The sequence below is a fragment of the Capricornis sumatraensis genome, chromosome 19 (assembly GCF_032405125.1).
Source record: "Capricornis sumatraensis isolate serow.1 chromosome 19, serow.2, whole genome shotgun sequence".
NCBI lineage: Eukaryota > Metazoa > Chordata > Mammalia > Artiodactyla > Bovidae > Capricornis > Capricornis sumatraensis.
In genome coordinates, this window is record NC_091087.1 from 37,867,580 (window position 1) to 37,894,357 (window position 26,778).

General features: G+C 52.6%; 1 protein-coding gene across 2 annotated transcripts; it reads right to left on the minus strand.

Moving 5' to 3' along the window:
• Positions 1-658: 658 nt before the first annotated feature.
• CIB2 (calcium and integrin binding family member 2) lies at positions 659-25,311 on the minus strand. 2 transcript variants are annotated; one of them, XM_068991394.1, is made up of 6 exons: positions 25,261-25,297; positions 18,482-18,516; positions 7,011-7,122; positions 3,900-4,047; positions 1,181-1,376; positions 659-777 (listed from the first exon to the last, which is right to left on the minus strand). In XM_068991394.1, exons 3-6 carry the CDS (start codon positions 7,077-7,079, stop codon positions 756-758), a joined length of 435 nt encoding a protein of 144 aa, XP_068847495.1. In that variant the 5' UTR covers positions 7,080-7,122; positions 18,482-18,516; positions 25,261-25,297; the 3' UTR covers positions 659-755. The 2 variants fall into 2 exon arrangements, with proteins under 2 accessions (XP_068847495.1, XP_068847496.1); XM_068991395.1 differs by lacking the exons at positions 7,011-7,122; positions 18,482-18,516 and having other exon boundaries at positions 25,261-25,311.
• Positions 25,312-26,778: the final 1,467 nt, after the last annotated feature.

Below are 26,778 nucleotides of genomic sequence, written 5' to 3' on the forward strand. Positions count from 1 at the left end.
GCTCTTCACGGAGCTCCCTAGGATCTGGGGCACAGATATGTCTCCTCCCAAGGACACAAGCACTGAAATAAAGTTGGTGCCGAAGGTGGGAAGGCAGAGCTTAATCTCAAGAGGTGAGGTGCTCATGGGGAGATTTCAAGGAGAAAAGGGGTCAACAAACAGAGAACATGAAAGTGTTTTACTATCAGGAGTTCACAAATCTGGACAGCACACACCACTGAGGATTCCACGTCGTCGGGGAGGGTGGATGGGGTGTTGGACAGGGGCCGAGTCCTTGCACCCACGGTTCCCACAGCTTCACATTGGGAAGGGCTGGGGAGAAGGAACAGACGGGCCCGGGGTGCAGCCCAGCTGTGGGCTCTAGAGAAAGATTGCATAGCTTGTTAAACCTTGTCCTCTTTTTGTTTTTCCATTTGCCCTGGGCAACCCGGGTGCCTGCCCAGCACTTGGACAAGTCAGCACCCCAGCCCTGTTAGGGGTTCCTCCTCCCCCTCCTACTGGGGCCATTTCTGATGGGAGTAGGGAAAGCGGGGGAAGAGAGGGAGGGCCTGGGGAGGGCCCACAGGGGGACTGCGAAGGGCCCTGCTCCTCACATCCCCCCTTCCCTGGTTTTTTTCTTTTTTTTTTTTTTGCTGAAAGGGCCAAAGAAGTGTTTGTGGGTGTAAATCGCCGAGGCCACAGCTCCACTCCTGGGGAGCTTGGAGGTCACACTCATGCAGGCACCGGGCCGGATGGTCGGCTTCTGGTCACTGTCCTCAGATCCGGATGTGGAAAGTGCTGGAAAGAGGAAAAAGCAAGAAGGGGTGAGCGGCTCTGGACCGGGTGGGTAAAGGTCCTCGCAGAAAGCCAACCAGGCCCCACGTCCAACCCTGGACAGTCCCTCCGGGAGGACACAGAGTTCATGAATAATCCACACGAGGGAACGAAGGGCTGGAGGGCCAGCCGTGCCTGCGCATCCAACCCCACCTGACCAAAGGGCCCCCAGGTCTTATCCTTCCCCCGAGCGTCCGGCCCTGCTGGGGACAGCGGGCTCACCAGGCACACACTGAGGGCAGCTGGGCCTGGAGCCTGACCTGCCTCCTGGGCCGCACGGGGCCTGTGGCGCCACTGCTCTTAGGGGTCTCCCGGCTGCAGCCCCCATGAGGCCCACCCCACCCAAGCCAGCCCCTTGGAGCCGCACCTGAGGAAGTCCGGGGCCTTGGCGATCATGTCCTCAAAGTCTGCGAAGCCCAGCTTGCCGTCACCGTCGAGATCGGCCTCTTCGATGACCTTGTCACACACCAGCACCACCTCGTCCTCGTCCAGCTCCGACTTGGTGAGCCGGGCTAGCGTCAGCTGCAGGTCCTCCTTGCAGATGAAGTTGTCTGTGTTGAAGTCTGCAGGGAGGGGGTGGGGACACTCAGGCCACTCTCCTCCAAGCTGGTCACACCAGACACCTCCCCGTGCACCCTCTGGGGACACTGGATCCTGCTCTTCAGCCAACCGGGACCAAGGGGGGCTCACCCACAAGGCACCTCTGGACACCATGTTCAACAAACCCACATTCACCATCTGCACAAACCCCCAGCACGACGGCAAGCACACACTTACCCTGAGACACTTGGAATGTCCAAATCTGAGGCTTCCTGGGAACATGAGACCCAGGCCAAATGGCCCTCCTAGCTTTGCCCCACAGTAGACTTTGTGTTCCCTCTAGAGCTAAAGAAACCAAGGCCCAGACAGGCCAAATGACTGAATCAAGGTCAGATGTCTGCTTGGATGGGAAGCTGGGATGCTGACCAGGGCCTGGTTGATCCTAAGACCCACATTTTCTAAACTGCACCACATTGCCTCTGGCCCCTAGCCAGACAAGGAGGCCAGGAGACTCAGAAGGCTCTTAGAGAAAGGCCCCATGCCTGGCTTGAAAGAGCAGGGAACGATTTAATCCTAATCCTTGGCAAAAGGCACTACCGCTGCCCACAGCCCAGCAACACGTCCAGAGGGCCGAGCCACACAGGCTCATAGAGGGAATGGGAACACCCTTCTGACTGCTTTTCAACCCAACTGTCAACTCTTTCTTCGCCCGTGCTGTTTCTTCTACCTGGAGGGCACTTCCCACGTATCTGTGCAGCAGACTCCATCAAGTTTTAGCTCAAACCCCTCCTCCTGGTTGGCTGGGGGCCGGGGCGGGGGTGGGGGTGGTGCTTCCTAGACATAAGGGCTCTTCTTGCCAACTGGCCAAACCCTAGCATCAGTGGTAGTGAGGAAGAGCACAATGTAAGCACTTCAGGCTCCATCTCATTTAATTTTCACCATGAGCCTTTTCAGTGGGTACAATTAGAACCCCCACAGTACAGATGAAGAAACAGGCTCGGAAAGGACAAATGACTTGAGGTCACATCCCTGCTCAGTGCGGGACCCCAGAGCCCAAGCTCTTGTCTGGGCACCCTCCATGGCACATCCCCACCCTGGCCTAAGAAGGGGCCCTGGGGCAGGCACAAGATAGGATACTTCTCTGCCCTCTGGTGGTGCCTCTCTGTAGGGCTGGCAAGATGGGGAACCCTCTGCCCATTCTATATGAGGAAACTAAGGTCAAGGGAGTGGGTGGGTGATCCTTGCTAGAGGTCAGGGCCCAGTTTCTGCCCAGCGCCAAACCCCAGGGCCCCAGTGGCCTTTCTCCATTCTACACTCCCATCCAGGGAGGTTGGGGAGCCCTGGTTCTCCCTTCACCTGTCCCCATGCCTGCCTGGCTTCCCCTGTGTGCCCTGCACTTCCCCTCTCTGGCAGACGATAGCCTTTCCCAGGAGCAATGTCCTGGGGTCCAGCATTAAGGGGACGATGGGTGGAATCTGAGAGGTTTTTTCCTTGAACCTTGTGGGTGTAGTTTGTGGAGAAAGACAAGGTGGATACCATGCCTCTGCTGTGCAAATACAATGTGGGTGCAGAGATGTATGTAGACGAAAGTTCCCTGAAATAAACAGGACAACTAGAAAATGAAAAAACAGCCCAGTGGACCCCACTGCCTTGGGATCTCCTGGCTGACCAAAGATGCGGGGGACAGGAGGTTTGTCCGTGGCTCCTCTTTTCCAGGACGGGTTCCAACCCCTCCTTGGGCTTCAGAGTTCCCATCTGAGCTCTGTCTGAGGGTTTGACACCAGTCCCAGTCCTCTGGAGCAGAAACCAAGGGCTTCGTGGGTGCTTGGCGCCCTCTGGTGGCCAGTAGGATAATGGGTCCTGGGCTGGGCTGGGCTGGGCTGGGGTGAAATGAGGTCACCCTATCTCTGGCAGCAGTTGCTGGAGTCGGGTTGGGGGGACCAAGGAGCCTACCTCTCAGCCCAGCCTCACCACCTGCAGAGGCTTCCTCTCCAGAACCCTGGCCTCTGCCAGTCTAGCTCCTCCAATTCACACCTCCAGGATGCTGAGAGAGCTTTCGAGAACACAGGGCTGCCTGGCCTCACCTGAAGCCCCATGGTAACCCCCAAACTCCTTGGCTGGCTCCTCAAAAGCCCAGCCACAATGACCTCTCCAGACTTACACTGTGCTCATCCCAGCACGGTCATCTCCCTGTCAGCTCCCCAAGCCCGGTGCCGTGTGCTTCCCTGAGCTCTTCATAGGCTGCTCCCTGTCCCGGGTGTGCCCGCCCGCATTCTCCTGTGAACGAACTCCAGGCCCTGCTGAGAGGTCGCCACGTATGAACTCACTGCATGCTAACTGCCCACTCTCCCTCCTCTGATCTCAGGACCCTACAGGTGTATCTCATGTACAAGTTGTCCCCTCTGGCCACCGTGCTGGACAAGCACTCTTCAAAGTGTTCTTGGTGTCCCCAGTGTCCCCAGGGTGGGAACCAGCAATAACCAGCTGGCCTATGGAATGCCACCGCCACACACAGCTTCACAGCCCCTGCTCCAGGCCCAGGTTACCGTAGATCTTGAAGGCGTAGCTGGCCTTGAGATCGCGGGGAGCCGACTCACAGAGCACAGAAAACATGTCAACAAAGTCATTGAAGGTGAGGTTCCCCTCACCATCCTCAGAGAAAGCCTCCACGATCCTTTCCTTGAAGGGATTCTCCTGAAGAAAACAACCACAGCAGTCACCATGGCGGCAGGCTCACTGGGAGGACCCTGGAGTCCATCTGTTATGCCTCTGTGACCTAACCCCTCTGGGCCTCAGTTTCCCCATCTGTAAAATGGGAATAATAATCACACCTACTTAATTGGGTTGCGAGAGGGTTAAATGAGTTAAAAATAAGGTGTTGGTACAAGGCCCGGCACATCATGAGAAATGCCAGGCTGGATGAGTTACAGGCTGGAATCAAGATAGGCATAAGAAACAAAAACAATATATGCAGATGACACACTAATGACAGAAAGCGAAGAGGAACTAAAGAGCCTCTTGATGAGAGTCAAGGAGGAGAGCAAAAGGCTAAATATTAAAAAAACTAAGATCATGGCATCTGGCCCCAATACTGCATGGCAAATAGAAGGGGTAAAGGTGGAAGTAGTGACAGATTTCCTCTTCTTGGATTTCAAAATCACTGCAGATGGTGACTGCAGGCATGAAATCAGAAGACAACTGCTTCTTGGCAGGAAAGCGATGACAAAGCTAGACAGTGTGCTGAAAAGCAGAGACATTACTCTGCCAACAAAGGTGTGGATAGTCAAGGCTATGGTGTTCCCAGTTGTACGGTTGTGAGAGCTGGACCATAATGAAGGCAGAATGCCAAAGAATTGATGCCTTTGAACTGTGGTGCTGGAGAAGACTCCTGACAGTCCCTTGGAAAGCAAGGAGATAAAAGCAGTCAATCAAGGGAGATCAATCCTGAATATTCACTGGAAGGACTGATGCTGAAGCTCCAGTATTTTGGTTGTCTGATGCAAACAGATGACTCTTTAGAAACATCCCTGATGCTGGGAAAGATTGAGGGCAGAAAGAGAAGAGGGTGTCAGAGGATGAGATGGCGGGACAGCATCACCTATGCAATGAACATGAACTTGAGCAAACTCTGGGAGATGGTGAGGGACAGGGAGGCCTGGCATGCTGCAGACCATGGCATCACAATGAGTCAGACGCGACTGGGCAACTGAACAACAGCAGCAACAAGGCCTAGCCCTAGTGAGAGCTCTATGAGTGTCATGTTCTGTTATATTGTTCAGATGAGCAGGGTGCCCATTGGAGGCATCGCCTCTTCCAGCAGGAGCAGGGATTAGTCCCATCACCCAGGGAGTACATGGAGGCTCCTGCCTTGACATGCAAGAGAAGACGATGTTCCCGAGTCCAAACTCGTACTGCTCACAGCACAAAAGGCCAGTATATCAACAGACAAGTTGCTGGGGCAAGGGCTAGCAACTTTATTCATAAAAGCACCAAACTGAGAAGATGGGAGACTCATGTCCCAGAGAACCACGTTGCCTCAGTTAGAATTCAGGCTCCTTCTAAAGGGGGAGGGAGCAAAGTGAAACATATCCTGGTTCCCATCAGCCTCTGGAGTGAGTGAAGTCACTCAGTCGTGTCCGATTCTTTGCAACCCTGTGGACTGTAGCCTACCAGGCTCCTCCGACCACGGGATTTTCCAAGCAGGAGTACTGGAGTGGGTTGCCATTTCCTTCCCCAGGATCTTCCCGACCCAGGGATCAAATCCAGGTGTCCCGCATTGTAGGCCGATGCTTTACCGTCTGAGCCACTAGGGAAGTCCGGAGGGGAGGTGTTAATTTCTTCCCCCCTGCAGTCATTCATAGTTGGGCCTGGTCAGGATGTTACCTGTGAGCTTAAACAAAGATATTTTAGCTTAACGCTCACTACCTGGGAGGCAGGGTTCCCACAGATGGACCATTATGTATAATTTAAGCTGAGAGGCAACATCCCTTTAGAGATTAATTTGGAAGAGAATATAAACGTTGTTCCCTACTACTACAGCTCTCAGCTCAGACCAAGATCATGGGAGGCAGAAGTGGGGCTCCGGAGGTTGGATAACTGGGCCAGGATCAGAGAATCACTCAGATCCCAGGCCAGCAGTCACCCAACTCCTGTGAATTTTCCTAGGCCAGCCCATAGGGAGGTGAGAAATTATACCAACAACTCCTTCCTCTGATCCCAGCTCACTCAGGGCCCATCTCTCCTGGAGTCCTCTACCGCAGCTGGGCCAGCACTGGGCCACTCCACTCTGTGCCCAGTCCAGCAGAGGGGGCTGAGAGACAACCCCATGGTTCCTCCCAAGGGCCTCCTACCCTCGAATGATCCTCTGAGCCTGGGCTCAAGCCCCCACTCTAGGCCAGCCTGGCCGCTTGTCCAGGGCTGAGCCTGTGACTTACTATCCCTCAGGACTGAGGTCACAGCCCGGATACAGGCCCCAAGTGGATACCCTGACCCCAGAGTCACACATTTGAGACCTGGAGAGGGGCTATCCGCAAAGACCCACAGCAACGTGCTCTAAAAACCGAACGCTTTTTTACTATTGAAGTGCACTTTCTGTGTATTATAAGTAAGGAACTCGGGAAATGAAACTCTTAGGTCAAGTATATAGACAGTTTGAGGACCAGCAGCATCAGCCTCATCTGGAAGTTTGTTAGAAAAACAGATCCTTGGGCCCCACCCAGACCTACTGAACCTGAATTGGGATTCTGACAAGATCTCAAGGTGATTCCTGGGCACGTTAAAGGTTTGAGAAGGGATGCTATGGATGACTGTGCTGTGAGAGACTACAGCCACGGAAGGAGGAGGCTGGAAGAAAGTTACCTTCAAAAGCAGACACACACAAGGCCTGCCAAGGACAGCAGCTGGGCCGCCTAACAAAGGGGCGAGCAGGTGAGTGCAGGCTAACAGCCTGCAGACCAGGGGCAGCACCAGTCACAGCACCCTGACGGAGACCCACACACGGGACTCATTTACTCAGAGTGCAGATGAGGAAACTGAGGCACAGTGGGGGGTTCAGCTCAGGTCTAGGTGGCTCTGCTGCCCCGCCATCGGGAGGGGCACACCCCCCAGCCCCCAGCCTCCTCCCGAGGTCTGCCTGGCAGCAGCGGCCGCTCGTGTACCCGGAGCTCCGGCATCTGGATGATGAGGCTCATGGGCACGTGGACAATGGGGCTCTTCCTGTAGTCCATCGGGACGAGGTTGGGGGCCAGCTCATAGAACCGTGCGTGGAGCCTGCAGGGGAAGCACAGAGAAGGGGCTGGAGGGGACACAGGCCCCGGGGCCCTCAGAGGCCCAGTGCTGCCTGCCTGCACCCTACCTCCCATGCTGGAGATCCACACTGGCCAGGAGCCTGGGGAGACCATCTCCTCTGCCCACAGGGGATGGCATCTGTGAGGAAGGCAAGTTCTGCCCAGACCCGTGCTGATATCTGGATTGGGTCCTGGCGTTCCCACCACCACTGCTGCTGCAGCCACTGGGCACCCCCACCCTCAAGGGCCTGCAGTCCCACCTTATTTTTTCCTCTTTAGACTCTCGTAAGAATCTATGTGCCAGGCATGTCACCTCTTTCATTCTCCTACGACCGTGTGGACAGGTGCACTGTGACCACAGTTTACAGCTCAGCAAACTGAAGCCTGAAGAAGTTAAGGGTGACTGGTCTACCACCACACAACCAGGAAGTCTCAGCGACTACGGCTGGAACCCAGGACCGGAAATCCAGAGCAGAAGCTCTTAACACCCCCTCCCCACACCATTTCCACTGTTCCCTACTCCTGACCTGCTGAAGACCTGGCCCAGGTTGATATCGCCCCCAAGCTAGGCCCCGAGGGTTGCTGGGTCTCTGCAAGAGCTTCCAGAAACCCTCACATCCTGGGAAGCCCCTGAGCCTGGGCCACCCACAGCCTCTCTCCAGCTGGGAGCTGTTGGGATGGAGCCCACTGCCCTGAGCCTGGCCCTCCTCGCTGATGGGTTGGGTCCCCAGCTCCCTCCCATCCTCCCGCCTGGCTGAGGAGTCCCTGGAACACAAGCCCGCCTCCGTGTTGTGTGGACCCTCAGGGTGCTGCCAGATGGGGGGATAAGTGTCAGGAGCATTGACTGGGGGGCCATGGTAGGTAACCTGCCCAAGGTGAGGCCAGGGTTGCAGGGGCCTGGATTGAAGGGGCCCATACTTCCTGGGGCCCATCTGCCCTGCTACCCTCAAAGCCAGAGCAACCTTGGTCTTCTTCTAAGCAGCCTGACCCAATGACACACTCCTAGGCCCATCCTTAGCAGGCCCTTCAGCATAGCCACCCAGTTCCCCATCAGGTTCCACCCAACTCTTGTTGCCCGGCTGCCCAGCCCTCTCCATCAGAGCAGATAACTGCTTGCCCAGAGCACACATGTGATGTCAGCCACTGTTCAGCAAGTGCTCACTCCGTGCCCAGCTCTGGGCTAATCCTGTATGCACCGTTCTACAGTAAGTCCCCAACACACGGACCTTCAAGTTGCGAACTTTTAGAGACACCAACGTCTGTTCCCATGTCCAGTCACCTACGTTAGTTCACGGGACTGCTGTATATTGTCACACGTGTGCATCCCCTACAAGTGGTTGTGCGTTTGTGTACTTTACAGCACCATGTAGAGTACACGAGTGCAGAATCTGTGTCAGGCTAGGTCTGCAAGAGGAGGGACCTCACTAAACTCCTTGCTGTGCGACAACACTCATTCTGATACCAACGAAGGCCTGATAGAAGGCAGGCCCAAAGGAAGGATAGAGACAAAAGGAAGAAACTGAAGAACGAGAGAGATTCACGACACAGGAGATGGCAAGGGGATTTTCTTTATTTGAGGAGGCACTGCTGGTTGCTGATTCACAGGACCCAGTGTAGAACAGCACAGCAAGGTTGCGGCAGCTGTTCAGAACGCAATCCGGTGCTACTGTGTCACGAGAAAGAAAGAACTACTACTCAGACATCACTGGATTGTTTTTCAAGAGGGTAGACAGAACTGAATCAGCTAGGAACAAAGCGTCTGAGCCATCGATGTCAGGGATGAGTGAAGCTGCAGTTTGCCCTCCATCTTCTATTGCTGGTGACCCTTCAGCTCTGCCATCTCCCACCTCCTCTCTCTCCTCCAGTCAGTGACTTCTTACCTGTTCGCTCGATGCCAGCCCCTGTATGCCAGCTATTGTACCATGCTACTGTACTTTTCAAGGTGCTGTAAGATTTAAAATGTCTTATTTTCTGTATGTATTATTTGTGTGAAAAATATTATAAAGTTATTACAGTACAGTACTACATAGCCAATTATTGGCTGGGTATCTTCTTTGCTCTCACTTTTGGCATCGAGGAAAAATCGGCCCTATTTTATACTGTCCCCAAACATGGAACCAGGGCTCTGAATCACCATTTATGTGTCTAGTTTCATATGCTTTCGAGAGGACCATCACATTTCCCACCTGACCTAGGCATTTGGGATGTGTTGTTGGGGTGTTTCTGGGGGTTGGCTTACACCTCCACAATTATGTGGGGTGGCTGCAGCAGGAGTGAGAGGTCAGACTAAGGCTGGAGCCCTGCCTAATCCTCTCATTAGCTGCATGGCCTTGGGCAAGCAGGTTAACTCCACGGAGAACAGACTTCTGAATGTGCTACCCTCCTCCTCTTGTGAGGACTAAAAAGGATGGCATCAGTAAAACCACCTTGCCTCAACAGATGGCTATTAGCACACTGCCTGCCATGTCAGGGGCTACCTGGAAAGGAGGGATTTGGGAGAAGGTCTCTGGGTACTGGTGGAGTTGAGGAGGTGTCTTCTGGGGTGCAAAGGCCATCTTCTGCCCTGGGACATGGATCTGTTCTGATTCCACGACTAAACTGATACTGGATTTTTTTTTTTTTTTAAGAAAATTCAAGGAGAATTTGTAAAGATGAATCCCTGTGGGAGAAACTTCGAAACTGTCACAGAACTACATTCCTATCACCCATCCTCCCAATAAAGGGCACTACTGAATTCAAGATGTATATATCAGTCCCCTCCTAAGTCCCAGGAGTAGAAATGATACCTATGCTTGATATGTATGCTACTTGAACTGGTCCAGAGCATGAGGCAAGAGAGCAAAGGCCTCCCAGTTTAAGAAGTCAATAATGCTGTATGACCCTTACACATACAGATGCAATAATCTTATAAAATAACATTAGTAAATCAGGTCCAACAGCATTTGAAAGAATAATACAATGGGACCAAGGAGGATCTATTCCAGGAATGCCAGGAAGGATCAATGTTTGGAAATTTGTGACTACAAATTGCATTAGTAGGCAGCAAACAAATATTTCAATCATCTTGATGGCTGCATTTATGATGAGACAACTGTATGGACACAGAAAAATATCTGAAGGGTATATACCACACGTTTACACTGATGGTCCCTGTGGGGCAGGAACAAACTGAGAAGAGGGAGGCCAACTTTCACTTACCACTTCATATACTTGTGAATTGCTTCAATTTTTTAGAGTATTAATAAAAAGTATTTTAAGGTACATATTAATTTTCATCAATAAAGAAATTAAAATCCTTGGGACTTCCCTGCTAGTCCAGTAGGTAGGACTCAGTGCTTTTAGTGCCGAGGACCCAGGTTCAATCCCTGGTCAGGGAACCAAGATCCCGCAAGCCACATGGCATAACCAAAAAAAGAAACTTTAAAAATCCTTCAGTTCAGTTCAGTCACTCAGTCGTGCCCAACTCTTTGTGACCCCATGAATCAAGCACACCAGGCCTCCCTGTCCACCACCAACTCCCGGAGTTCACTCAGACTCACATCCATCGAGTTGGTGATGCCATCCAGCCATCTCATCCTCTGTCGTCCCCTTCTCCTCCTGCCCCCAATCCCTCCCAGCATCAGAGTCTTTTCCAATGAGTCAACTCTTCGCATCAGGTGGCCAAAGTACTGGAGTTTCAGCTTTAGCATCATTCCCTCCAAAGAAATCCCAGGGCTGATCTCCTTTAGAATGGACTGACTGGATCTCCTTGCAGTCCAAGGGACTCTCAAGAGTCTTCTCCAATACCACAGTTCAAAAGCATCAATTCTTCGGTGCTCAGCTTTCTTCACAGTCCAACTCTCACATCCATACATGACCACTGGAAAAACTATAGCCTTGATTAGATGGACCTTTGTTGGAAAGTAATGTCTCTGCTTTTAAATATGCTATCTAGGTTGGTCATAACTTTTCCTCCAAGGAGTAAGCGTCTTTTAATTTCATGGCTGCAGTCACCATCTGCAGTGATTTTGAAGCCCAAAAAAAATAAGGTCTGACACTGTTTCCACTGTTTCCCTATTTCCCATGAACTGATGGGACCAGATGCCATGATGTTCATTTTCTGAGTGTTGAACTTTAAGCCAACTTTTTCACTCTCCTTTTTCACTTTCATCAAGAGGCTTTCTAGTTCCTCTTCACTTTCTGCCATAAGGTGTCATCTGCATATCTCAGGTGATTGATATTTCTCCCAGCAATCTTGATTCCAGCTTGTGCTTCTTCCAGCCCAGTGTTTCTCATGATGTACTCTGCATAGAAGTTAAATAAGCAGGGTGACAATAGACAGCCTTGACATACTCCTTTTCCTATTTGGAACCAGTCTGTTGTTCCATGTCCAGTTCTAACTGTTGCTTCCTGACCTGCATATAGGTTTCTCAAGAGGCAGGTCAGGTGGTCTGGTATGCCCATCTCTTTCAGAATTCTCCACAGTTTATTGTGATCCACACAGTCAAAGGCTTTGGCATAACCAATAAAGCAGAAATAGATGTTTTCCTGGAATTCTCTTGCTTTTTCCATGATCCAGCGGATGCTGGCAATTTGATCTCTGGTTCCTCTGCCTTTTCTAAAACCAGCTTGAACATATGGAAGTTCATGGTTCATATATTGCTGAAGCCTGGCTTGGAGAATTTTGAGCATTGCTTTACTAGCGTGTGAGATGAGTACAATTGTGTGGTAGTTTGAGCATTCTTTGGCATTGCCTTTCTTTGGGATTGGAATGAAAATGGACCTTTTCCAGTCCTGTGGCCACTGCTGAGTTTTCCACATTTGCTGGCATATTGAGTGTAGTACTTTCACAGCATCATCTTTTAGGATTTGAAATAGCTCAACTGGAATTTCATCACCTCCACTAGCTTTATTCGTAGTGATGCTTTCTAAGGCCCACTTGACTTCACATTCCAGGATGTCTGGCACTAGGTGAGTGATCACACCATCGTGATTATCTGGATCGTGAAGATCTTTTTGGTACAGTTCTTCTGTGTATTCTTGCCACCTCTTCTTAATATCTTCAGCTTCTGTTAGGTCCATACCATTTCTGTCCTTTATCGAGCCCATCTTTGCATGAAATGTTCCCTTGGTATCTCTAATTTTCTTGAAGAGATCTCTAGTCTTTCCCATTCTGTTGTTTTCCTCTATTTCTTTGCACTGATTGCTGAGGAAGGCTTTCTTATCTCTTCTTGCTATTCTTTGGAACTCTGCATTCAGATGCTTATATCTTTCCTTTTCTCCTTGGCTTTTCACTTCTCTTCTTCTCACAGCTATTTGTAAGGCCTCCTCAGACAGCCATTTTGCTTTTTTGCATTTCTTTTCCATGGGAATGGTCTTGATCCCTGTGTCCTGTACAATGTCATGAACCTCTGGCCATAGTTCATCAGGCACTCTATCAGATCTAGTCCCTTAAATCTATTTCTCACTTGCACCGTATAATCATAAGGGATTTGATTTAGGTCATACCTGAATGGTCTAGTGGTTTTCCCTGCTTTCTTCAATTTAAGTCTGAATTTGGCAATAAGGAGTTCATGATCTGAGCCACAGTCAGCTCCTGGTCTTGTTTTTGTTGACTGTATAGAGCTTCTCCATCTTTGGCTGCAAAGAATATAATCAATCTGATTTTGGTGTTGACCATCTGGGGATGTCCATGTGTAGAATCTTCTCCTGTGTTGTTGGAAGAGAGTGTTTGCTATGACCAGTGCATTTTCTTGGCAAAACTCTATTAGCCTTTGCCCTGCTTCATTCCATACTCCAAGGCCAAATATGCCTGTTACTCCAGGTGTTTCTTGACTTCCTACTTTTGCATTCCAGTCCCCTATAATGAAAAGGACATCTTTTTTGGGTGTTAGTTCTAAAAGGTCTTGTAGGTCTTCATAGAACCGTTCAACTTCAGCTTCTTCAGCATTACTGGTTGGGGCATAGACTTGGATTACTGTGATATTGAATGGTTTGCCTTGGAAATGAACAGAGATTATTCTGTCGTTTTTGAGATTGCATCCAAGTACTGCATTTCGGACTCTCTTCTTGACCATGATGGCTACTCCGTTTCTTCTAAGGGATTCCTGCCCACAGTAGTAGATATAATGGTCATCTGAGTTAAATTCACCCATTCCAGTCCATTTTAGTTCGCTGATTCCTAGAATGTCGATGTTTGCTCTTGCCATCTCCTGTTTGACCTCTTCCAATTTGCCTTGATTCACGGACCTGACATTCCAGGTTCCTATGCAATATTGCTCTTTACAGCATCCTTCATCAAACATAAACAAAAGGATACTCTCTATCTCAAATCAACACCCAACATTAAACTTAAATGACAAAGTAAACATTCCCATATAAGTGGGGTTCCTAACCATCACCACTTGGGCCTCCCTGGTGGCTCAGCAGTAAAGAATCTACCTGCAATGCAGGAGACACAGGTTCAATTTGGGTCAGGAAGACCTCCTGGAAAAGGAAACGGCAACCCACTCCAGTACTCTTGCCTGGGAAATCCATCACAGTAGCCTGGCGGGCTACAATCCATGGGGTCGTGAAAGAGTCAGATGTGACTTAGCAACTAAACAACAACACCATCATCATCATTATATAACATTTACCCTCTGCGTGCCAGTCAATGTAATTAGTCAGGAAAATAAAATAGTGTGCTCAAACTTTAGAGAGGAGGCAAATTACTATTTGCTGGAAAACCAAGAATAGCCACTTTGAAAATGATTTGAATGAGAAAGAGCTCAATAGCTCTTCTGTGCAATAGGTTTTCTATCAGTATTCACCTATTCAAAAATACTATATAAAAAAGATCTGATTCACAATACAACCCCCCAAAAAACTCAAAATAACTACACATAAAATAATATGAAGTGTGTACAAGGAAAACCATGGAACTTTACCAAAGGATGTAAAATAGTTAAGGAATTAGATAACTTTACTGATTGGAAAGACTTATTACTATAAGGATGGCCATCTTCTCTTCATTTTCTTCTTCATTTTATAAAATGAACATTTTCTTCTTCTTCATTTTATAAAATGAACACAGTCTTAATTGAAATCTGCAAGATATTTGAGAACTTGTCAGCCTGATTCAAAAGTCTGTTCAGAAGAATAAATGTAGGAGAGTTGTGGGGAGACCATGAAAAAAGAGTAATTGGGCAGATGTTTGCCCCATTGGATGTGAAAACTGTTTAAAGCTACAATAAATAAAACCATATGGAACAGACACTGGTGTAGAAGAGGCAACACAAATACAGTATAAATGAGATTAGTCCATGACAAACAGCATTTGAAATTAGTGAGGAGAAGATGAATTCTTCTGGAAGTCACAGATAGGTTGGTGGTCCACACTCATGACTAGCTTTCAGGTAAAATAATAGTTTAAAATTTAGTTGATAACACTTACAAATTAAACTTACATGACAAACCTTGATTCCCTGATCACACTGAGGCTTGATTTCCCCAAGGTCACAATCAGTTGGGGCTTAGGAAGAGCTTTTCTGCAGATCCTGGTCCCAAAACATTCCCAGCAGGGTACACAGGTTCATTTCGTTGCAGTGTATGTTGGCCCTGGCAGGCAGCAAAGTTTGAGACCCTTGGAATATTCAATAAATGATTTGGGGACAGAAGAAAAGAAAGATGTAACAGCCAGTGTGACTGAGGAAGCAGGGAAATGGGGACTCAGGCGTGGCTGCTAAAGACCAATTAGAAATAAAAATCAAAAGCCTGAAAAATGTCCACATCTTTTGATCCAGAAATCTGTTAGAAATGTACCCTAAGGAAATAATCCCAGCGGTGTGGGTTACATGTCAAGAATGTTCCCTACGGTGCTAATCGTAACAGGGAAACTTTGCAAACCTGTATGTCCAACTAAATGAACTGAAGAGGTGGTGAGATCAATTTTTAAATCTTATCTATCTTCACAAGTCGCCTAAAAGGAAAAGAAATTTAAAGCAGATTACAGAACAACCTGATCAAAATTTCCAATAAACACATACAAAGGAGACTACTTGCATAGTATGTACCTAAAGGTCAAATATATCAAAACGTTAATAGCTGTTGTTTCTGGGTGGCAGGACTGCTGATAATCTTTTGTTCTCTCTTGACTGCTTTATTTTCTAATTTTCTACCGTCATCATATAGCACAGGAGAAATAAAAATTAAAAGTAATTAAAATACATTATGCAGAGTTTCTAAATGGTTGAGAAAATAAAACAGAAGATAAAGTAACCCATAGGCAAGCACCCCGGGTGCCAGCTGGGTCTCTGTGCTCAGGAGCACAGGTTAACTGGAGGCTGGGGGAACCACCTACGGCGAAGAAGGTGGCTGAAGGTGGGGCTGCCCAGTCAGGCTTAGCATCGGGGTGGAAGAGCTGTGCCCTGGGGAGCAACTGGATCCACCCTGGAGTGGGGGTGGGGTTGTGTTACGTGAGTAGGGAGGAGTGGGGGAGGGGAGAATTCCCCAGTGGGTATCTGAGACTCGGTATCACTGACCCGAGGCTGCCAGAGAGCTTGGTCCCAAGCTGCAAAGAAGAACCTGCCGCTCATGTTTCCTCCTCGCCATCTGGTCACTACTCAGGGTGCAGCTCACCCAGAAACCCATCCAGGTGGGGGTGGGGATACAGCGCTGGAAGGCCCCTGAAGCCCTGGCATCAGGACCCCTGTGATCTGGTCCCCACTGTGTGGCACCTGCTGTGTCTCAGTTGTCACCTCTGCGACGCGGGGATGAGAGTGCCCCAGCCCTGTTTTTCCACGGGCCCCAGTGGCTAAGAGGTCAGGGTGACAGCGTCGTTCAACCTAACACAGGTTGCTTGGAGGGCCCTGGGCCTGGGGCCTGGCTCTGCCGCTGGCCTGGCTTGGTGTTGCTGGCCAGGGCCTCGCTCTGTGCCCTCTCTGGGCTCGGGCCCTCGGTCGTCCCGCCTGGACCTGAGATGTGAACAGTGTGGAGAGGACGCGCCTGGCAGGGGTGGTCAGTCACACCGGCTTTTGCTGGGGCTCAGAGAGAAGGCTGGAGAAAAGCCAGGGGGCTGAAATTGGAATTGAGCCATCGTGGCCATGCCTGGACAAGTAATCCCTCATGCTGCCTGGCCTTACCGCCCTTCCTGAGGGTGGACCAATGGGCGACAAAACTCCAAGCAGCCTGTTATGCCCCACACAGTGGGGACCAGATCACAGGGGTCCTGTTCCCAGGGCTTCACCCCTCCTCCACCCCACTCGACCAAACTTTGCAGAAAAAGCACCAGGTCTGGTCCCCGACGAGCGCTAACACAGAAGTGAGGCCGGAAGGAACCAGAGACAGAGCGGCAGCGAGGGACTCAGTGAGGGTGTCCAGCTACCAGAAAGGGTCCTTTCCCCACATTGTGGATCCCAGGCCTGGGTTGAACTACAGAGGCTGGTACAGAAGGATGTAGAGCTGGGTGGGCCAGGGCTCTAGGGAGCCAGGAGACCCCCTACCCCTGCTCAGACCACCTACCTGCCTGGGATCGATCATCTGCCAAGAGATCAGGGTCCCCCCACAAAAGCCTGTCAGGCTGAACCCAATTCCTGGCCTGGCCTGTGAACCACCCTCTTCCCCCGGGCAACGCTGCTACTCTCAGTGAGACCGCTGGGGATGGGGAAGGTAGAGGCAGGTCTGGGCCCTTGCCTCCACTGCTCCTAGCCTGGAATGTTCTCCCCTTGGCCAACCCTACCTATCCTTCATCCACACATTCTTCAAGTGCTTCCTGGTGCCGTGCCCAATGCTAGGTGCGAGGAGCCTGTATCCTGAATGACTTCAAGTCCAGGGGGAAATGGGACCGGAGCCATGAGCCCACAGAGCCCCCTAAGAGGCTTGCAAAAGCATTTGGGGGAAGGTAGCTGGGAGCTCACAGAGCAGATGACTCTGGAGTGGGTCTAGAAGGATGTGCAGGAACACAGCGGGGCAGTCTGTGCAAAGGTCTAGGGACAAGCTTTTGTTGCCCGAACAAAAATGGTGGTGGGCCTCACAGGACAAGCAACCTGGGCCTGGCATCTACAGAGGTGGGGGGTGAGGATGGTGGGAGCTCCCTGCAACAGAGGATTGATGTGGTGAGGCTTAAATGAGGATCTTTGCCAAGAACTGTCATAGGTAAGAGGTGTCACTGGAAGGGCTGGGGTGACCTCTGTGTTGTGACAGTTCTGAGGACCATCTGTCCAGAGGGGAACCCCAACCCACACATCATTCAAGCTACAGACAAAATTCCGTTATCAAAAAACATACTCTGGCATTCCTCCTCTCAGCCATGCTATGAGGAGAGGTATCATTACCCCCATTTTATAAAAGAATCAGAGGCTCAGCAAGGCTGCACGCTGGTCTGAGGCCAGAGCTGGGAAGTGGAGCCCAGGTTTCTGCTGATGCCAAGGGCTGCGGGCTTTGCCCCTGACCCTGTCTCTCCAAGGTGGTAGGAGTGGGTGTCCCCACCTGCCCAGGGGACAAGCTGGAAAAGCAGCCTGGGCAAAGGAAGGAACAAGGGACACTGTCTGGGCAGAATGGTCACGGCGACAGACCACATCTCTCCTGGGTGGTGTAACAGGATCGAGCCCTAGCCTGCCCATCGACCTCCAGCGAAAGTGGTCCTGAGACCATGCTGGCTTTTAGTGCCACCTAACAGTCCAGGCAGGGGGGGCCTGGTACGGCCTCTGGGACCAGGTTTCCTGGCATTCTATGAGTCCTGCCCTCCATCTGGTCCTGGAGCTCTGAGGCTGCCAACAACCTTCATCTCTCCTGTCCAGGCCCACCCCACCCCCAAAGAAAGGGACTGTCCTGGAAAGAGACTCTCAGTGGACAGCTCAAGGGCAGTGAGGGCATCCTGCCATGCCCCTGACTTCTGGACCTCCCAGGAATGGCAGAACATCAGAGCCTGAGCGTGGGGGCTCTTAGGGATCCCTGTCTAATGACACAGACCTCCTAGTCGGATAGGTTTCAGGGGGGCAGTGAAATAGCGAGCAGCCTGGAGTCAGAGGCCAGGTCTTCAATCCCTGGCTGGGCGACTTTAGCCAAGCTGCTCAGCCCCATCTGTAAAGTGAGGATAAAAGGATTCTCCTGTTACAAGGGCACAGTGAGGATTAAATGAAAATGTTTCTGAAGCTGCCCACCATGGAGCCTGGCACGCACTCGGTAGACGTTCCATTCCTGGCAGAAGGATATGGGCCAGTTCCTGAGTTCATACAGCAGCCCACATTAGGCTGCTGATGGAGGTGGAAAAGCTTATCCCCAGCTTGGGCGGACCCTGCACACCCCTCTCCCCGCAACCCCCTACCCCCAGGGTGGCCGGCCCCACCCTTGCCCCCAGAGGGGTGAACAAGAGCCACACTTACTTGAGGATGTCCTTCTTATTGAAGAAGGTGCAGTCCTGTGGAAGGAAAACACACATACAGTCGGCTGTATGGGCCCCGGGCTCCTTCCTTCCTCGCTCAGAGCCACACAGGCACAGCCACCAGCCCTGCTGCCCTGGTCCATTGAGGGGAGCAGTCTAGTGGGGCCACAAACCGCCTCCTGAAGCTTCTGACCTGAGCCAGGGGGCTGAGTGTCCAGCGTTGCGGGGCTGGGAGGCACACATCGGGGGAGGGCATTTGCGGGGGCCGATGGAGAGTTCCAAGGTGGACGCCATTGATTTGAGGGGCTGGGGGATACCCTGCGGGAGAGAGGAGTGGCTGGGAGACACTCAGGAGACAAAACAGGAGTGAGGACCGACAAGGCGTCACACTGCCCAGCTGCAGGGGCAACATCCACGCCGCAGCCCCTGAGGATGGTGTCTCGAGGAGCAGTGGGTGGTGTGTGTCCTGAGTGGCCGCAGGCAGCAGACCCCTGCTCAGAGGCTGAGAGTTCCAGGCACGCAGACTGGGGAAGCCCCAGCATCTAACTGCATCTGTAGCCACAGGAACAGATGAGGCTAGAGAAGGCAGTGGAGAGGTTGGCATGTGGGGGAGGAGGACGGTGGGCAGGGAGGAGCTGGCAGCATCTGGATGGAGGCTGGGTTGGAGGCTTCCCCAAGTAGGCATGGGGTCCCCCAAGTAGGCATGACTCAGGGTGGGGGCAGGACTCGGTCCAGAGGTCACCCAGATTTTAAACTCTTCTTGAGGGTCCTGCCTTTGTCTGGATAACCTGACCCTCACAGTCATGCCTCTGTCCACAGCTCAGCCTGCTTGGTGATGACGGCTACTATGCCAGGCCTGGTGGGAGGTATGGAGGGGAAAAGGACCCAGCACTTCGTTAAATACCCAACCATGAAGGGCTTTTGTGCTTATACCCTGCCGTCTGGCTCCTCTGCCTTGGCCTGTTGTTGGAACATAAGGGAGCCCAGAGCAGGCGGGGCCTCCTGGGTAAGCTGACTGCAGCTGGCTCTGACAAGGGGCTAACGGCCACAGCCCAGGCGTGCAGACAGCTGGGCTTGCACTGGGTGGGACCTGGAGCCCCGGGCCCTGGGGCAACTATACAGCACGCTGAGAAGGACCCGAGGAAGCAGGCCCACAGGAGGCACATCCAGGGTTTCCAGTGGGCGCCTGAAGGCGAGCCAAAAAGGGAGGCTTGGTGGTGATTTCCAGGCCCCACTAGTCTGTCCTGAGCTACTTGCTGTTCTGCGGGTGTTACACTAAGGACCCTCATGCTGCCTGGCCCTTCTGAGAAACACAGGAGCTTCTGCTGGGGAGGTAAGGCTTTGCTTTCAGCGATGGCTCCCCTGTAGCGTCTAGAAGAGGCCCAGGCTGGGGAAGCAGTGTCCTCTCCGCACCCCACGTGGGCAGAGAATTCCCTGCCCCACAGGCCTAAGACTCAGACAGGATGGAAACCACGTGGGCTGACATTTCAGGAGACCCCAGAAACCTGAAGCAGGCAGCAAAGGCCGCCCAGCTGGGTCTTCCAAGTACAGACTTCTCTCAGCCCCACGGCTGCTTCTTCGGCCTGACGCTGCCCAGCGAGAAGGGTCAGGGCGCTTCCAATCAGCACGGTGGGGATGTCAGGGATGAATGTGGAAGAGGCCGGGTTCTGCTCTCTTCCCCTGCCTATCCTCCTCCCCTCCCCTCCCCTCTCTTTTCTCCTCTCTCCAATCCCCTGGGTTGGAAAGGAAGTATCTGGGTCTTGATGTGTGAGTTTTATTGGCAACAGATGGGAAAGCTTCTCACATGACCCTAGTCCCTTATTGCAACTACTTCCCTCTGCCCACATCAATGGTCCTCAAGATGTGGTTCCTGGACCAGCAACATCACCATCACCTGGGAACTTAGTGGAAATTTAGATTCTTGGGCTTCTCTCCAGACCTACAATCAGCAACTTTGGGAGGGTGGGGCCCAGAAATGTGCATTTAGAAAAGTTTCTTCTCATGATGCTGATGCTTGCTAAAGTGTGAGGGCCTCTGCTCTAGAGCAGAATCACTTGGGGACTGCTTAACTCCCTGCATCCTCTCCCATCACCACCAACAGACCCCAGATCAACTATGACAGAATCCCTGAGGGTGGATCCAGGCACCAGCAGTTCACAAAGTCATCAGGTGACTGCAACGTGCACCTGGGAACCATACCACAACCAGTCCGTGATTATCACAGGCTGGTCAGTAGGCACTCTGAATATCCAGTTTTGTTTCGTTCTCATCACTAGCATACATGGGGCGGGGAGCGAGGCATTACCTTCCCATTTTGTAGATGGGAAAACTGAGGTTCAGCAAAGTTGAAGAGCTTGCCCTAAGTCGCACACACACACCAAGGGCTGGGCTGGAACTCAGGCATATGTGCTTCTTGACCACTGACTGCTGACAGGAAACAGAGCCGCAGGCCACCCAGGCCAGTCCCACACCCACCACTCCATCTCCTGCTTCCGCTGTGTATTCCCATATGATACACGGTGTGTGCGCAATACAGACTGGGGGGATGAATGACCAGACTTTTCCACATAAACCTTCCTTCCACAGCAGTTACATTAGCAATTCACTGGCTGGGGAATATCTCACTGAAGGCATCGGCCCTGCCTCATCTAACCTTTCTCCTCATTCTGAACATTTAGACACAGCCATTTCTAGGTTTTTAACATTACCAATAAAGCTGCCCTGAACCTGCTCACTGAGTGATGTTTTGCTCTTTCGTCTGTTGACTTATTTCCCTGGAACACATCCCAGGGAGGCAGCTCACGGAGGAGGAACCCAGCAGGTGCCTTAAAAGCTTCTCAGGGCTCTGAGCAGTCTGGCAGTGGAAAAGGGTTAATAGTCAGATTTAACCTCTCATCTTGCTTTGGATCCTTAGGCAAATCAGTCTCCTTTTGGAACCTCAGTGTCTGCATCTGTAAAATGGGATACTGCCTCTCTGAAAGGGGCAGTGAGAGAAGCAAATAAGCTAAATTGCAGAATACAGGCCACAGGTTATGGGGCTTCCCTCCCCATTTTGGACACTCCATCCAGTGACCCATGTCCCAGAGGCATCCCTTCAGAGCCCGCAGCTCTGTGTCTGCTCTCATCCTGAAGACAAAACAAAAACCCTGCCCACCTCCGTCTGCTCAGCTACGCAGGGAGTCAGTGCCACACGTCTACAGGAACTCTTCCTTGTACTCCATTGAGAGCAAATGTCACTTCTTGGCCCCTGCCCTTCCACAGGGATAGGTCTTCAGGGAAGAGTTCCACCTCAGGTTAGGGTCACAAAGGGTAGGAGTGAGGGATGAAGGGGCCTAATTCAGGCGAGGTGGGCCCTCAGGACTCGCAGCAGAAGACAGGGCAGGCTGGACTTTCATAGTAGAAGTGCAAATGGTACAGCAGTTCAGGCTGGAGTTCCTCCTCCAAGCCTCTATTCATGCTGCTCTCCCAATCTGGACTGCCTTCTCCACCTTGTCCAGCTTACTCAAATCCTTTCCATGTTCCAAAGCTCAACTCAGGAGAACTTTGCCCAGGTAGCCTCCCTGCTGGTCTACCTGTGCCAGTGGTCCCAAGCCAAGCCACCACCAGTCCCAGCTGGCGTGGGCTCTCCAAAGGGCTCTGCCAGTGCAAGCCTGGGCACCGCCCCGCCGACCACCACACAGCTCAGCTGATCCCCACAAGAACTCTTGACACGAGCACAGCAGAGCTAGTATCATTCCCGTTTGGGAGCTGCAGATACCGAGACCCAGAAGAGGACAGTGGCTTACTAAAGTGTACAGAACTATAGCCCCTCCATGACTTCAAGCCAGGACTTCAGAATCGCTGGAGTTCCTTCCCTTCCTTGGAGCTATGCTTTAACAAGTATTCATCCAAACATCCTCATTCAAAGTTCTCCACTGCCTTTTCTGTACCTGAGCGGGGGACACACAGGAAATGGGATGGAGAGTAAACACTGATGACTGGGTATAAACCATTCTGTGGCCACAAGAAGGACTGGGATGAAGGCATCAGGGAGCCTGTCTCAGAACGGTGAGGCCTGGCATGGACAGAAAGATGGGTCAGACTGGGATGCTGAAGAAGTGAGGGGAGGGCACTAGGAGAACTAGGCCAGAGGTGAAGCCATGCTTGGCTAGAAGCCCTTTGGTGTGTCTGGAACTTGGGGTGCTAGGGGAGGGGTGAAGAATGACTCTGGAGGCTGGCTGACCCCAGACTAGGCCGGGGTGAGCTCTGCTCTGCACTCTGCTTAGGCTATTATCCCAAGACACTGCGGAATTCCAGGGGGAAGAGAGGGTCACGCCCATGTTTTAGAAAGATCCAGCACATCCTTGACCCTGCGCTTCTGCTCCAGGCATGCACAACCGAGAGTTGGACAGCTCCCTAGGGCCTCCCACAGCAGTAGAGGGTTGGATAATATGTGTACAGCGCAACTCTAGGCCCAGGAATTCTTTTTTAAAGGAAAACTTGCTTTACAATGGGGATGCATGCTGTGTCTGCTGAAAGAAAATGAGAAGGAGGGAAGGAAATGGAATGAGAAACTGAGGGATTGTGGTAGCAGCGTGTGGATGGAAATTACATCCTGAAACTGAGAGGCCTGGCCCCTTTCCAGCTGTGGAGATGGAGGAAGGGGTCCCCAGGTGAGCCCCCACAGAGGCTGAGTCACAGGACTTGTTCTTGACTGAAAACATGGGCCATAGCAGAGCAGTGTCAGACTAGCTGGAGGAGCAGTGGAGGGTCCTGGGGAAGGCAGTGGGCCCTTGGCAGTTTGAGGGGTCGGTGGGAGGCGGTTGGATCTGGAAGGCGGAGAGGTGGTCTAGGGAGACACCTGAACTTTGGGGACGAGGACTGGGGAAGAGGGCAGGAAACGCTGGGGATCCGTTGGGGGAGGGGTGGCTGTTACTCGGGGTCACCCCCAGCGGCCCTGGCTGGCTGGAGAGTCTCAGAGAGGGAGACGTGGGGCTCTCCGGTTTCACAGCTCTCACTTTTCCCACCAAGCTCAGCCTCTGGCAAAGGATCAGAACCCAGCACTGGGCCTGACTCTGAAGGGAAACTCAACGCCAGGCTGGACTGAGTGGCAATCCAGGTTCCCCACCCCCATGAGGGGACTCTCTTGAGCGTGGCTACCTGCTTGCTTGGCCCCACCTGCAGGTCTTTACCCAAGCAGTCTTCTCGGTCTGGAAGGCCTCTTCCGGGACCCTGATGACCAAAATGCCACTGATCTTTCAAGGGTCTCTGCAAGTGCTGTCTTATTTCCAGACCTACCATTCAAAGCAAAGCTCCCCTTCCCTCCAGGTCTCCCATTGACCCCTAGAGCCCTCCCCTAGAGCACACTCACCGCCGGCCTCTCTGGAGGTAACAGTCTGTTTCTGCAGTCAGTGAGGGCCTTAAGGACAAAGAGTACACACAGCCCCCAGCCTCAACAAAAGGACTGAGCCTTGAATTCACAAGTCAAATTCTTGTGTGAACTTTCACTGCACAGGGTACTGAATGGCACCTCAGCCTTTGTTTACTCTCCTGTAAAACAGGGCTAATAATCCTGCTCTCGGTGATGATCAAATGACTTGATGCATAGAGAGCATTCATTATAGCGCTGGGCACACGGAAGGCACTCCACCGATGTGGCGCCCCCCACTCCTTCTCAGGGCCTCACATGGAACTGAGAAAGTACTGTTATTGACAACCAGCGCTTCCAGGAGCAAAAGGGGTGCCCACATCAGAGGACCCATACTTCAAGCTTGATTCTGAAATGTTCACAAAGGCAAGGGGCGGCCATGGAGACCCTACGGGTGTTCATCTCCCCCAGTCATGCTTCACATAGGCCACAATACTGTCTAGGCCCCTCTGACTGGCAGAGCCTGGAAACAAGCATCAGAGTTGGGCCTGGGAGGATAAGCGAGATCACCTGAAGCCTGAGGAGCAGCATCCCAGAGAATGTGCAAAAAGAAGCAGGAAAGAGCCCAGTGTGTCAAGGGAAGGAGGATAGCTCTGCCATGGCTGCAGTGCGCAGGGCAGGAAAAGAGCCTCAGCAGGCTGGCCAGGGCTCTGGGCAAGTCAGGAGTTTGGGCTCCATCCTGCAACCACAGAAAAGTTTGCACATGCGTGGGAGGGCACTGGGATATGATCTGGACAGCTCCCTAACTCTGGAAGCAGAGGGACCTAGGAGGGGTGGTTGCTGGGGCCTAAGGGAGCTCGGAGAGGTAACCTTATAAGGCTGGCACCTGGCTTGACTTCTTGTGCCAATTACTTTCATGCGGGGGGCAGAGGGAAAGATCCCAATGGGTAACAAGACATCCCCAACCCAGAATCGTATTTGGGGACTGACGCGCTTCACTTCCAACCCAGCTCATTTCTGCTGTACAGACTCACTCTCCTCGGCGGCTTCCCGGGTTTTGAGGGCTGGGAGAGTCCTCCCTCCAGCCCAAGTTTAAGGATTCCATCTCAGCGCCAAAGTGGGCTCTGGGATGAGTGGTCGGGAAGGGGTTTGGGTCCAGACGGGCCAAAAGCAAGAAGTCTGAATGAGAGAGAGGAAAGGGGAGCAGAAAGAGACACGCCTGCGAGAATCTTCTAACTGGAAAGCTCTCATTCCTCGGGTGGGGAAACTGAGGCTTGGAGAAGTCACCGGCCCAAGGTCACGCGTCGAGCTGAAGGCAGAAGCAAGCTTTGAACCTGGTGAACCGGCTTTCGGGAGGCCTCGGCAAGCGACGGGAAAAAGAAGGGAGGGAGACGAAGGGCGCCGCTTCGGGATCCGGGGGCGGCCGGACTCACCTGGTAGTTGTCCAGCTGCTCTTCCGTGAAGATGGTCTGCTTGTTCCCCATGGTGGCCGCGGCGCCGTCGCTTGCCCGCCCGGGCTCCGCCTCCCATCCGCGGCCGCCGGAGCCCCGCGCCCGCGGCCCTCGCCAGCCCCGCGGCGGGCACCTTCCGACGGCCGCCGGACCCACCGCCCCGCCCCGCCGCGCCGCGCCGCGCCCCGCAGCCCACCGAAGGGGGCGGGGCGGGGGCCTGGGAGGCGGGGAAGCGGACCCGGAGCGCGGCGACTCCGCCCCGCGGCCGGGAGAGGGCGGGCGCCCGGCTCCCGGCTGCCGCGCGCCCCGGGCCCGCCAGGGGGCGGCCTGGTCTCGGGAGGCGCTGCCCGGCCCGTCTGGCGCCCGCGCCCGAGTCGGCTGGGCGGACCCGGGAACTTCCGGCCGCCGGGAGTCCAGGGGGCGCGGGGCTGAGGGTGCTGGGCCCTTACCTATCCATCTGAGGGGTGCAGTGGGGGCAAGTAGGTGATCTTGGCGCCCCTGCAGCTGGGGCGCAGGGCGTCAGCGCGGAGCAGGGGGAGAGCCGAGGACTGTGAGTGCGTGGATGCAGCCAGGGCCCAGTTCTGCCAGCATCTCACAGCCTGACCTTGGGCCCAGCCCCTCCGCGGAAAAGGAGGGAGTCTCTCGAGATGACCTTCAAGGTCTCTCCTGGCCTGATCTGGCCTTTGACCACGGCCTGGACAGAGTATCTCAGGCCTTCTGGGTCCCTTAGGGAGGAGGACGGGATTTGCTTGTTTTTCTTTGAGCCTTTGGATCCAAACGTGGGACTTGAGGGGGGTTAAAAGACTGTGTGCAGAGGCTTATTGTGACAAAGGCCAGGGCGTCTCCTGGGGCTTTTAAAGAAATGCCATCCACTGCAGCAAATGGAGCCACCGCTGACTAGTTACCTTTTATGGGTCCAGCTCACACACTAGTTATTTCTAATCCCAGGACAGCTGATTCTGTAGGTATTATCTCCATTTTACAGGTGAGGAAACTGAGGCTGAGAATCATTCAGTAACTTGCCCAGGGTTCCACGGCTGGGAGGTAGCAGAACCTGAGCTGGACTCCAGCACTGGCTCAGCCCACACCTGGACTTTGATGAGAAGGCCGAGACTTCAGGCTTTAACATCGGTGGTTTGTTTCTTTAACCACCGAGAGCAGTGCATCAGAACCACTTGGGAGGCTCCACCCCCAGAGTGTCCTGATTTAGTTCTCCAGGGGTGAAGAAGGTGGGCGGGCAACCAGTTCCCAGGTGATGCTGATGCTCCTGGCCCTGGCTTTGAGTTGCTAAGGCTGAAGGTCCGGGTTCCAATAGGAGCAAGGATCTAAGTTTGGCAGACGACCCCTGGTATTTCTACATTTTCCGTTTGTATCTGAGGTTCCTGGTTGGAGTTTTCTGACACGATTTTGCGCCCCTCTGGTGAAAGTAGCAGCCATCAGCTTAACAGACAAGCCTCCCTGTTGACAGGGTAAGAGTCATCAGAGGCATAATCAATTGCT